Source organism: Corvus cornix, chromosome 6, assembly GCF_000738735.6.
Source record: "Corvus cornix cornix isolate S_Up_H32 chromosome 6, ASM73873v5, whole genome shotgun sequence".
Classification (NCBI taxonomy): domain Eukaryota; kingdom Metazoa; phylum Chordata; class Aves; order Passeriformes; family Corvidae; genus Corvus; species Corvus cornix.
The window spans coordinates 16328501-16342654 of NC_046336.1; the positions used below are offsets into that span (position 1 = coordinate 16328501).

General features: G+C 35.8%; 1 protein-coding gene across 4 annotated transcripts in view; it reads left to right on the top strand.

Annotated features, from left to right (window-relative positions):
• Positions 1–14154, top strand: part of PLCE1 (phospholipase C epsilon 1) — a 146793-nt gene that overhangs the window by 96585 nt on the left and 36054 nt on the right. For 3 of the 4 annotated variants that reach the window (XM_010410588.4, XM_039553593.1, XM_039553595.1), the window contains 4 exons: positions 1202–1518; positions 10580–10725; positions 12518–12776; positions 13458–13666. In XM_010410588.4, the coding sequence (XP_010408890.3) occupies positions 1202–1518; positions 10580–10725; positions 12518–12776; positions 13458–13666 (931 nt within the window). The remainder of the gene's footprint in view (positions 1–1201; positions 1519–10579; positions 10726–12517; positions 12777–13457; positions 13667–14154) is intronic. The other variant, XM_039553594.1, reaches the window with a different exon arrangement.

The following is a 14154-nucleotide window of genomic DNA, read 5'->3' on the forward strand; positions in this document are numbered from 1 at the left end:
AGAATATATTAACAAAAGCCAATTTTCTGTCTTTTAAACTTCCCTCTGATTAATAATAGTTTGCACAAAGTGACTGAGAGTGAAAAACTCATGTAGCATATTTTATGTTTATTATAGGGGACTGAATTTTAATCAGTCATTATGAACTTGTTTTTTTCATTTTTAGAGAAAAGAAAGGATATTTGCTACGTCTATGAAATGAGAGTTTATATATATATTAAAAAAATTAGGTAAAGGGTAGATCTAGGGTGTACCTCCATTATGTGTGGAAAAAATCTCTGAAGATATTTTGTGAAGCAATGCAAAAAAATAAACTTCTTTTTCTGAGAATGAGAAAGAGTACATAATATATGACTATGAGTGTTTATACATTTAAGTAATTCTTGAAAAATTGTTCAGAGAACTCATTCTAAACTTATCTAGTAAGAAGACTCACTCACTATTTTGGAATCATTGTGATGATGTTTCATGCTTCCCACACGATCTTAGAAAGCTTGCCTTCTTCCTTCTTAGGAAAAGTTTTATTTTTCAAGAGATATCACTGCTGGGATATTATAAAACTACCATGAATGTTTTGTATTAATGGATAAAACATGCATACTCCCAAATATATGCATTTTCTGAGAGGAATGAAAAATATTTTGTAGCCTTAGACATTTGGTTTCACAATGCAGTGAGCTCAGATGCAATTTATCTTACAGCAAGAGGATTATGAAGAAAAATGCTGACCCACATGGGTTTTAAGTTATCATTATACATTATTTCTTGTGGCAGTAGGGTCTCAGTGCCCCAGCCAAGGACTCAAACTGCTTTGCACTATAGCTGTTACATGGAGGCAAAGCAGAGGCACACTCTGCCAGATGACGCTTTTATTTGAGGCTGTGACAAGGCCGCAGGTGCCAGAAGCAGGTGTTTGGATGTTTCAGGAAGCAAGTCTGTTTTGGTGGGTGGTTTAACAATCTCCCAACTCTAGTTGCCCTCTATCTAGCCAACACCAGATATAAAGAGCGCAGAAAAACCCCACGTAAAATAATGTATTAGATAGTTTAAATAGAAAGAAAGTAGTTAGAATATAGTGTATTGCTGAGTAAATGAATGAACAGTTTAATGAAACCAAAATAACAAGTTGTCTTGCTTTTGCACAGCATGGTCCAAGAGTTAAAGGCAGAGCCTAATAAATTTTTTATTTGTTTTGTTTTAGAACGCCAAGCGTGTACATCTATGGCTGGCTCCAGCATCCTTCCCTCCAGCGTGGCCGGTATCAGCAAGGAGCTGGTCGAACTGCAGCACCTCATCCAGTTCCCAGAGGAGGTTGCCAGCATTCTGACTGAGCAGGAGCAGGAGCTCTACCGGAAAGTCTTACCCATCGACTACCTCTGCTTTCTAACCAGGGATTTGGGTAATGCTGAATGTCAAAGCAAGCTGCCATCTCTTAAGGCTTCCATATCTGCTACTATTCTTTCTTCTCCCAATGGTGAACATAATGCTGTAGAAGATCTTGTGACAAGGTTTAATGAGGTAAAACAAAACTTTTAAATTGCTTTTCATAAGGGTTATTACCTGATGTGTGGGTTAGTTATTTCCTTTATCTCTCAGAGATGAATTTAGCTGGAATGACAAATTTTTAAAATATAAATCAAGATGACCAGGGATTTAGCTAAATAACTTGGCACTGAATTTAATAGGAGCTATGTGACCAATTTGCTCAGTGAGTTTGGGAAACAGTGGCCTAACTTTTTCTTGCACATTGTAAAGTAAACATGAAGAAAAAATTACAGACTTCTAATTCTTTGTATTTATACTGACAGTACGGAGTACAGTTTCAGTCAGTTTATTATTTTGTTAGGTGCTGGAGTTATATTTATTTGTTTTGGATTTTTGTAGACTAAGCATGATCTTAGGAGTCAGCACAGAAATATTATAAACTAGAATTTTCTATATTTTTGGTAATATAACTATGCTAATCTGCACTATTTGTTTATTTAATCACTGTGTGTGTCTTGAGCATTGTTATACAAAAAAGTGTCACTTGGCATGACATTTTTACAAGCCAAATCTTGAGGTTTTTAATAAGATTTTATTTTGTTTTTAGTAAGGTGATCTTCTGACAAGTTTACTAGAAAATTGATTAAGGATTGAGAAAAGTGTAAAAAAATCCACCCCAAACCCCAACTCAAAATCAAACCACCCTAGTAAAAACTCATGTTTCATCTGCAGAAACATGGAACAGTTGTTTCTTCTTTTTTTTTTTTTTGGAGGGGGTGGGGGTGGGGGTGTGAATTAGGTGCAACATTAGCAGTTGTGTATTAAACCCCAGTGCACTTCCTTTTGCTGGGCAAAGAAGAATCAGTGACTGAATATTTAGAATGTTTCAAAGTGTTCCTGATTCTTGCAAGTTGCTGAGATTTAGCAGCTAAAATAGGGTAAATATATTGGCTTCTCTCACCTCATTCCATTATGGGAACATACATAAAAGTTGCAACTACAATATTCAGTCTTTAAACGGCATAATAGTTTAAATTAGCTGTAGTAGCAATACTTAAGAAGACACTGTGGCTGGTGTGTTGCTGGAGAGGACTGTAGGTGCTGACCCAGCTGGGGCCCCGCTTCCTGTGGGGCTTCTCTTACGGGGATCACTGTGCTGAGGCCAGGGGAGACAAGGTGCACTGGCCAAGCTGGGCTACAAGCTGATGAGGCACAATGCCAGGGCAGTTTCTTGAGGACATGTTCCCATCAGCTGTACAAATTAGACTGACCATGACTGTGTTCTGAACTGAAGGGTCACTTGAAAAGAAAGTAGGTGCTGAAGAAGTCTTGTCAGAAATGACTGAGTCTGTTCCATACCAATTACAATTTTAGTGTTAAAGTTGCCTTTTGTTAAAACAGTCAGCATTATCTTTTAGTCTTAGAGGTTTGTGACTTTGCAGGTTTTGTAGTCTAGCATTACTTGTTTGGTAATGCTACAGGATAGTTTTTTATGTAATTTGAATTAATTCCTAAATATTCAGTGCACAGATTCTCTGGTGTTTAGTGCAATAGATTATTCGAAGTGTAATCTGGAGTAACTTTTTAAAAACATAGATGCTATGTGTTTAAATGGAGTTATTGTACAATATTCACTGCTTGTAATAAATCACTGTTTTGCTATATGCTGTATCTTATGATGAAGTATATCAGTTGCCATAGCCAATCACAAGCGTGAACTCTCAAAATGTCTATGTTTATAAATGGAAAGAAAATTCTTGTACAAAGAGTCATGATTTTGTTGGCAAAACTCAGTGAGCACTTGCTGATTTTTTTGGCATTGCCTATAGAAATACTGAAATGTATTTATAATGTGGGAGCCAAAATTACTTTTAGGATGACAGGCTTCTGATACATGATGGGTAAAAACAATTCCATGTCATTGTTCTGTTAAATAACAATTATATTATTTAGAGTATTTTTCATAAAGAAATATACTTTTTAGTATTTTTTCTGACAGTACATATTAACGAGAAGCACTTTATAATACTTGTGTAAAATGACAGTCAATCCCAAAGATTTTGGGCTACATGCATTCAGTACCATCAGCTATAAATAAAGCCTGTAGTCTTTAAGTTTTGATTAAAAATACCGTTGCATGATAGTGGGACCTTGGGCACAACACATACTTATCAATGAGACACAGCAGATACTTCATTTGCTGCTAATAATATCCAATTGATCATAGAATCTTGTCAGAGCAAGACTGTAGACCAAGCTAAAGACAGATATTCTTTCCTGTTACTAAATGTAATTGAAAGCTGATTCTGAATTAGTGGCTAGTGTGGGAGGATAAGAGTGACATACAGTAACATCTACCTTTACAAAACTATTGGCTCTAAGTCTCTTAGACTGTGCACTTAACAGTAGCAGTAATATATTTTTCTGCTCTAATGGAGCTCTATCAGAAGTTTAGTTTTCAAGGACGTAAAACTGTAGGAAGAAACTGTTGAGATTCTGCAGAGTTAGTGGAGCCCTGGCAGCTGGGAAGAAGTTAGGAAAATGGTACCTAAGCATGCTGTAGGACCCTGACAACTGTGACATACTTTTTCTCCATCTCTCCTTGTTGCCTACTGTGCCTTTCTCTTCTTCATTTTATTTTCTCTGATTCCTGTATGGCATGAGTTGGCCGTACTTCTTTACCTGGAGTGACATGTGCTCCTTACTCAGTGTCATATGTCACAGTCTTCCTGGTATTCTGTTTCTTTTTCTGTCTCTTTACCCCTGCAGGCTCTTGCACCTTTATGACTGACTCCCAACCACTCTTCCACCTCTCACCAGCAAAGCAACCACAGAGACACAAGCACAATGTACATGTTATAAACATTTATGTTTATGTAAACATTTAAAATAATTTCAATAATTGCTGTCTATAAACATGAAAAGAGTCTCTTGTAACTCAATCTTTCTGGCTTAAGCTTCAAGTAAAAGAAAACCAATAAAACTTAAACTGAAACATTTAATTTTCCATGCTGAGATACGCATACAAAGCAATTGCGATGTCTTAGATTGAAGGTTGCACCAGATTGGAAGATCATTCAGACAGCCGACTGAAGGTAGTTCCACTACTGAACTGAAAATGCAAAATAAGAAGTCGAATGGATAAGATGATTTTTTGGAAAGATATGACTGCCAAAAAATAAGCTAAGAAGGTAGAAAAGTTTGAACAGTGTTAGTATAGCCCTGCTACTGGAGTGGGTTCACCACTCACTAAGTCATTCTTAGTATCAGTAAAGTTAATTAAAATATGGGTACTTAGGACACTTAGTGATGATGTTAGCTTTATTTTTAATGGTTAAATTTTGTAAGGTTTTTTCATTGTTCATTCAAAATACAAATTTAAACCTCACTAGCAAAACAGAGACATATCATTTTACTGAAATAATGGAATGTAAATAAATATTGCACTGTGTCTCTTAGTTCAGCATTTTTTTGCAATGCCTAAATGGGTTTGCATAATGCTTTTAAAAAGATTGTGTTTGTAAAAATATCAAACTGTTTCCAGTCCTTGTTTGGAATAGTGTTTAATCAGATTTTAAATGGTAAATGTTCTCTGTAAGATTATATAATTTCACAAAAGCATGTAAAGTAAACCGTCTGTTCATAAGATATGCAGTTTAACATATTCAGATTTTAAAAATGCATCTGAAAATTATTTTGCATATTATACCAAGAGCCAAAAAAAATGTAATACTTAAACCTCAGTATAACCCATGTAAAAAATTCCAGTTCTGTTTTATACACAGAACTGTGTATAAATATATACACAGATATTCATCAATATGCGCTGACAGGTTTGTGCAGTTAGCAGTGCAGAGGAACTCATTGCAGCCAGCTATTAGTGCTAGTGCTGCACACTGCTAGTGTTTTTTAATTGTTGTTTTTAAAGGGAGAAATTGGACTATACTGATACACTCAGAATTCTGCTTTTAAACAAAATCATGTTTTTCCCTCTTGCCATAATTACTGCATGATATCTGATGAAGGTTGTTTCTTACATGGGTTTTTCATGTTCTTCAGATTTTACTCAGATTTCTTGATTTTTGTCAAACAAAATTACTAAAACCAGAATGACTTGGTTAAATGGGTTATAGATTGCTGTGCTTATCCTTTAGATACCTGAAAAATCATCTTCTTGTTTTGTATTCAGAGACTTTTCATACACATACTTTCTTTTGTCAGTATTAAAGTTTCTTGCTTTCTCGCTCCAGTGTAGGCAGTATTTAAATCAGCTGCAATTTGTTATAGAAACATATCCATGGCTAATTTTTATGTTAGGTGTTAAAGAAGGTATGTACTGTAATGTTACTTTGTGGTAAACCAGAAGACTTTATGTTACTTTGCTAGCAACGGTATTTGTTAAACTTCAGGCAGGCAGCTGTGTTTGGTAATTTCACCTCTGAAAGCTGCATCTCTCAAGTATTATGAAGTTCCTAAAAATGTGATATAAAAATAGAAGACATCATTTCTTCCATGTAGCATCACCCACTGAAGTATGTAGCTTGGGAATTGCTGTAAAAATTTTACAAACTTAAGTGCTGGGGAAATGAGTGTAAAACACTACAAATGATAAAACACTGCACATTGCAAGTGGAGATTGCTATTAATTTCCTCCCTCGATAGCACCACTACATTTACATTCTGATAAAATATAAACAATAAATTAATGCCCATTTAAAAAAAATCACATAATACATTCTCTAGGAGCTATATAGAAGACAGTAAAGAAACTATATATATAAAAATATAGCCAAATATATATGTATGAATTATCACAATCTTGAGTATTAGAAGACTGAAATAAGAGAATGAGTAAAGACAATCCATGGCAAGTTTAGGGATACAGTTAATAATTCAACATGCATTAAATGCTGTTCCTTCACGTGTACTACATGTAGCAGGGTTCCCATAGAGTAAATGATAAACAGTCCCACAGATTGCACTTGTAAAGAGATTTAACGTCATGTACCGTAACTTGAGGATCAAGTTCCATCAGGGGTGTCTCTTTCACGTCCTTCATATTTTATTAGTAAAAGCAGCTGAGCCTCAGTAATAAGCTATATCCTACCCCTGACAAGTTGGGAGATTTTTGCCTGCATATAGATTTGACTTGAAATCAGTGGTAGTTCAGTATTTAGGTAATCAAAAACATAGGATCATTTTACGTTTTAAATGACTGATATATATTTACCATGTTTAAAAGTAAAGAAAAATTAATGCTGAGTAAAAATATGCCTTTCCCAAATGTATTAGCAATATCTAACTTGAATTTACTTGAAGTCTTTGATCAAAGTAAGATAAGCCAAAAAACTTAAAAAAAAAGAGTTATTGAATAGTATAGATTTTGATGCAGTTAAAATAGTAGAGGTGATATAAAAAGATAATTCCAGAAAACCTGAAACTGTACAGATCTTTTTGTACTACAAATTGTGATACATATTGCTCAGTACAGCTTGCATTGCTAAGACATCTGGTGCAGGTCCTGTGTGCTCAGACTCAGATTCAAAGGAGATTCCTATATCTCTGAAAATTTGCAAATGAGGCTACTTTCTATGTATCTGAACTTAATTTGGCTCAATGTTGTCAGTGCTTCTCTCTATTAGGGCACCGGAAAATATTTAAGTCTTAAGCAAACACCTATTCGATTTTGCTTGTTTAGTACTTAGTACTGGTATCCAGTAATCCTGAAAGACACTCATTTTTATCCATCTGAATGAAAAGACTGATGTTATTATCAACTTGTTTAAGTGGATTGTGTTTTAATTTATTACTTTTCTTGTGTCTTGCAATCATGTGGGTTATCGTAACGAAGCCAGGATACATTTTCTCATGCTTTTCAGACTCATCAGCAGTGCAGCGGAAATCTAATTATAGGTTTGCTGTGATGATTTCTGTTCTGAAGGGAGCTTAAAATGAGTTACATTAACAGAACTATGTAAGTCAAGTGTGAAAAAGAAGTAAACTAAGGAAATAATGATTACTATGTTGATATGTAGATTGTGATCTGATGTTAAAGTGCTGTCCAACACAAAAACTTGGTCCGAAAAGCTTTAGTGCTCATTCTGAGAAATACTTCCAATGTATTTTGATCTCCTTGGCAAGGCTACTCCTGCGCAGTCTTTGGCTGGGATGTGCTGTCTGTGCTCAGGCACTGCCTGAGTCGTGAAGCCCTCGTGCTGCTGTAGTGGCAGCCTGGTACCAAGGCAGCTGACGGTGCTTCATCTCAGGTCAGGTGTTCCTCAGCTGTGGTGAAGCTGGGGAGGTGGCTCTGCAAGCCAACCAGGAGGGAAGTGCTGCAAGAGGAGGTGCTGTTCTGTATCCACTTGGCTGGAGTGTCCAGAGGTCAGAGCTTGCCGGGGTGGGGCTTCCCTTTGCTCTCTTCCCCCTGCTAGAAAACCCCTGGTTTTAGTGGCAGAGAAATTGTGCCGCATTAAAAATACCATCTGTGCTACTTGCTTGCCAAAGTGGAAAAAACAAGATTCTAAATTCAGCTTCCAGGTGAATTCCATAGCCACCAAGAAATAAGTAAATATACAGAGTTGTTTTCTGCTTTTCTTCTGTGTGAGGTGCATCTAGCTCAGCTGCACGCGGACAGCATCTGAGGAATCCCACTTCTGAACTTCCAGTTCAATGAAAATTTGATAAGTTTGTTATTTCTTGAATATCCTCTGTTCCTGATCTCCAGGAAAAAAATAAAATACCAGAGTTTTTAAAGCAGGCACGTTCATTATTTTTCAGGAGTGGATTGTATCATCTGTCCCCTGATTCAGCCCAATGTGTTATATCTCCCTTTGCCCATTCTATTTTAAAATTAAAAGATTCAGACACTTTATTTTTCTTCTTGTTTAGTGAAAGATTTTTAAAATATTTTCTACTCCCAATTGTTGTCCTGCAAGAGGAGTGAGCATAAACTTCATGGTGCTTTTTGTACCCTTCTTTTGCTCTTACATGTTATACATTATCTTGAGGCTGCAAATGCTCACCCATGCTGCCTTTTATAATTTTTTGTTTGTGTTTACAGATTATAAAAGTTCATCATACTGTTCATAGCAGTCCTAAACTCCCTATTAAATGTAATTTCAGTAAGTGGCTGCCCTCGTTTCAAGGTTTCCTCTTAAGGGAGAGAATGAAGTCAGTTGCCTTTTGAGACATTCTTTCTCAATTTTGATACTGTTTTCTCCTGATCATTACATCTTTACTACCTTAGGTTAAAACATATCTGTTTAAAGTGATATGATTCTTTAAAATGTCTACAGCCATATTAATCGAATCATTACCACATTTGGTATTTCATAGAAAACAAATACTAATTTTTTTGTGAGGTTGCACATTTAGAAGTTGCATTCCCTAACAGCCATTTCTGGAAAATGAGAATAATATCCAAAAATAATATGTCACTTTATTCCAGTATACAAAAACAAATCTGTGCCAGCTTTGAATCACAGATCTGACTGTTTTGTTTCACAATTTCTGAATTTTTAGTGGATTTATATTATTACCTTTTATTCTGGTTTTGCCCTCATTTGACCCCTGCGCCGCACAGTGCTGTGGTGGTTTGTATTTTCCATACCTTCCTGCTCTTCAGGTATGCTCTTCTTTGTTGATTGAGTTTTATGTTTTAGGAGTAACTAATTGAACACATCAAATGAAATTTTAGCTGAATTCAGAATCTCATTATGAGCTGCTGCAGCATTGTCCTCACTTGTGAATTACTGTCCTCCCCAGTAAATTAATTTCTTCAAGAATTCAGCCCTAAAAATGTGATTTTTTTTTTTTTTTTTTTTTTTGTGCAGACATATACATTGCATATAGGGACTAAGACTTTTCTTCTCATCTGGACCTTTCTCATTTATTGTTTTTGATTGATTTGGCCATCAGAAAGGTTAAATAGTAACTTAGATTCTTCATATTCTTTGACTGTCCTCCCTCAGGAATGGGTGGCTTGGAACTCTGAGTCTGTATAGACTTGCATAAATAGAAGCCCTATATATTTTCACTGGGGTTATTTTCTTGTTAGTACTTAATGCATTTTATTTCACATGCTTGGTTTTTAAAATAAAAGTCTATGGCCCCTGAGGGGTGAACTAGCATTTTCTAATTTTTATAAGCCTCTCCTCACGCTGGTATTATCTCTAAACACTTGAGTCCTTCAGGACCAAAGAATGGAACACAGTGTCAGTAAACAAATCACGTTTATGCCTCCTAAGTGTTTACACAATGACAAAAGTCAAGCCACCAGGGAGTCATATTGTAAAAAGAAACAGTTGGTTTAAATTAGGTTTCCATGTGAAATATATCTACTTTTTATGGATGTTGTGGGAACATAAACTGGAAAGAAAATCTGCACACTGATAAAATGAAGGTTTGATTTTTATTTGTTTAAATACAAACAGAATCATGTACTAAGTTGCTTTCTGATTCTGGCATTAATTAATTACCAAAGAGAAGTTGGTAGTATGGGCACACTTTGGAAGGTGGGATTTCTTTTTATTTACTTCATTTGTGATCTTGCAAACAGATAATGCAAATTATCTGGAATGTTCAATGCATATAGGAATTAGCAAAATTGCGCATTAAATGCATCTAGTTTTATGAAACTAATGAAAACAAAAAAAGTCAAATTTATCAACTTTCACTGTTCATATTGTTAACAAGGGTTATTCACTGTCAGGCTGAGATTTGTAAGTCATGTTAATGAGAATTTATACTGCAGATTGCTCCAGCAGCTTTAGAAATCAGTGCTAGCTGAAGCTGTCCATTTTCTTCTGTGGCATCAATGCACATTCAGAATATCTTATATTAAGATGCAGTCGTTTTTTGTTTAATAAAAGTTTTTCTAGACTAGTTAATGATTTTACTGTTGTGATGTGAATATGTCACTGTGTAAGTTGTGTGTGCAAGGCACATGTGATTTGGACATGAACGTGTAAGTGGAATTTTGACTGATACCCTCCTGATGGACAAAACCAAAAACCCCACGTTATCTGTCAAGTACACATGAATGCTCCAAGTGACATTGCTTTGGCTGACCATACTGTTTGTTTGATTTTACAAGGTGAGCTCGTGGGTTACCTGGCTGATCCTGACTGCAGGTTCTATGGAGGAGAAACGAGAAGTCTTCTCATACCTAGTACATGTGGCAAAATGCTGCTGGAATATGGGCAACTACAATGCTGTAATGGAATTCCTGGCAGGGCTGAGGTACTGGCAACTCTTTTTTTCAGATGGCTTTTCAGTGATAGATTACATTGCAGCTTCTGTTAAGCAGATGTCTCTGGAGAACAATGAAACTAAACAAAAATCCATGGCTAAGCCACATCATCTCATGCTGTGACTTTCTAGTAATCCCTTTTGGAGAAATGAAGCATGCTAAAGCCTTTTTTTTTTCTCAAAATGCTCTGAAGACTCCATCAGTTTTCCTGGTGCATGAATGTGTTGCATTGGAAAACTTTTTTTTTTTTTTTTAACAGAAATTTTTAAAAATGAACAAAGAAGATGGGAAAGCAGTTGTGGTTTATCTAATGAGCTACAACTAATGTAAATTGGGGTTGGAGTCTCCAGAATATAAGTGGAACATAATCATGGTGATGCTCTAAAAGGATCAGTCTTAAGTGTAAAAAAGAAACCAACCCCAAAATGACAAAAGAACCCCAACAAAACCACACAGCCAAATATGTTTTTTAACCCCTCTCCTTTACTTATGCAGACTGATGTACTTAGACAGACTCATGCTGTCATGGTCTTATGTAGAAGGACCTGCATTATCTCAAAGAGGAGAGAGTAGGGGGTCAAAGACAGCTCATTGTGTGCTTGCCTCTGGAATTATAGGTTTATGTAGGGCCAGGGGAGCAGGAAAGCAGTGCCTTAGCACTGGCAATTCAGATGGCAGGAAATGGGACTGAACAGGGAAGAGTTAAGATCAAATTTCCCATCTCTTGGCTTTGACCCTTGTTGTATAAAATGTTTGTGTAACAAAGCTCAAAAGTGTTTGCATTGCTGTTCTCTGTGGTTTAGTAAGGCTCTTACTGAGCTATTTGTTTATGTTTTTGGTATATAAAGCACATTTGGAACACTCATAGGCATGGGGAGTGTATTTCAGCAGAATACATCCACAATCTCCAAGCCATATAAGTTATGAGGGAAAATGCAAAGCCAGTTAAGGGCTTGATTTTATCTCCAATGTATCTGCACAGCACAAGGGAGGAAGAGGAGAGGAAGGCTAGTCCTGATGAGCAGCATTTCCGGGCCAGGGATGGAAAGTGGGGTTAAGGGCAGTCTACTGTGAGTGTATCTTTGGATCTTTTGGTATGTCTGAGGCCAGGGGTGGGAAGAAAGGCCGTATAATTACATAGACAAACAGTTCAGAAGGTAAGAGAACTCCCAGAGGTACTCACAGTCCTTGGAGCTGTTTCTGTCTGAAATGAGAATTTCTTTCCGGCTACAGCTCCGCACTGGAGCTGGAACATGGTCCTGATGTCCTTATTTCTGTGAAAATAAATAATTTATTTTGTGAGCAAACTGGGGAGGAAATCAATGTAAATTTTAAAAAATAAATTTAATTTTATTAAAACCCCCCAATTTTAGCTAGTTTTATGGATTGTTCATAATAAACCTGAAGGAATTTGTAAGAAACACTCTGGTTTATCTTTATGCTGTTTCCTTAATCTTTTCTTATTTCTTTCTGGGCCCTTAGAAATTTTAGGCAATGGCACAATAAAAATGTTAGAAAGCCTGTTGGTATGTTTTATGCAGCTGGGCTTTTATTAAAATGTGAAATACTACTCCAGTAGATCAGACTGCTAGTTTTTAATTTTTAGTTCTGTTCTTTGATAATTCAAGGGAGGGAATTTTCATAAAAATAATGGCCTTGATTTCATGCATTCATTTCTGAGCAATGATAACTTCCTCTATTACAGATATGCTGCAGGTGTTGAACTTGAAGGTAAATTGTTCCATTTTTTTAAATAAATGTGGTGATCTCCTCTTGCAATAGGTCAAGAAAAGTGTTAAAAATGTGGCAATTTATGGACCAGTCTGATATTGAAACCATGCGAAGTCTGAAGGATGCTATGGCACAACATGAGTCATCATCTGAATACAGGAAAGTGGTCAACCGGGCACTCAATATTCCAGGCTGTAAAGTTGTTCCTTTCTGTGGTGTATTTTTAAAAGAGCTCTGTGAAGTTTTGGATGGAGCATCAAGCCTCATCAGTCTCTGTCCGCGGTATAACTCCCAGGATGAAACATTAGAGGTAAATGAGATGAATATTCTAAGTTGTTATGTTCTTAGCCAGTGCTTTATTTTATATAATCTTACACAAAACATCATCTAATTAAAGTTTTCTAAACCAGACTGTTACTAGACTTGTCAGTTACATGGACCTCAATTTAATTTCCAGAGATACTTAGAAATTTAGATTTGGTTGTTTCTACCTAGTTCAATATCAGAGTACTGAGAAATTAGCATTAGGAGCAAAGGATCATATTTATACTTTGGATTAAGTAAGTATATAAACCCTGAAATGTGTAATTATTTTCTGCTAAGTACTCTGACCTTCCACTTAATTCACTGGGAATTGGAAGTTTTCAGTTCCTTAAAAACAGAATTTAGAAGCTCATCAGGTCAAGCTTCTCTATGGAAAGAAACAATTCTTTTGAGTTTTATTATTTTGGTTTGAAAAGAAAAATGCCCCTGTTAGATGAAAAGTTAAAGACTGAGGTTTTTTAAAAGTTTTCAGGAGTTACTTTAACTTGTGTTACTTGATTTATGAAATGATTTGGTCTGTTTTGGGTTGCAAGTAGGCACAAAATCTCTTGGGAAGCAAGTAGGAAATATGCACTAAATAATCTTAATAGTAAAAATTTCTACAGTGAGAAGTAGATGACACAATGTTCTATTTATACCTATACTAATCTTTTAGATATCTATATAGTTTGTTTCAGATTACAGTGGACAAGACAATTTCTTACAACGAGTAGGCCAAGATGGTTTAAATAATCCAGAGAAAGAATCAACAACAAACAATATCTTTCAAACTATTCGGAGCTGCAATCGCAGTTTGGAGTCTGAAGAGGGTGAAGACAATGTTAGTGAAGGGAGCAATTCAAGGAAAAACTCCTTGAAGGAAAAAAACCGGTACCAGTAGGTCTCATTTTATTTTCTATCATCAAATGTATATTTCATGGTTTTAATATTTGATTTTCTTTTACCAAGGCTTGCTTTTAGAAATAAGAGCAACTTTAACATCTTCCCTTGTATTTATCCACTTCCAATTCAGAACTTTTCTCCCCTGATACTCAACTTCTTGGAAAGTCTCTGTATAGCTATATTTTCCCTCATGATGTAATTACTTCCTCTCACGATAAGGGTAAATCCTTTTTGTCTTACACAGAGAGCTTTAAAAATCCACAGTTACAATTACAATTTTGATCTCTAGTGACAGGAATAGCACCAGGACATATTTGTTATCAGAGCTCAGAACATTATATTCTGCATGCTCAGGGAGTGTTCTGGCCCCTCCAAAATAAAGATTATTTATTATCCTTCAAAAGACTTCTTCTTTTAAGGACATGTTAGTTTGAGGGGTTTAAATTTTGTCCAGAAAACATTCATTTGTGAGTACACATTTT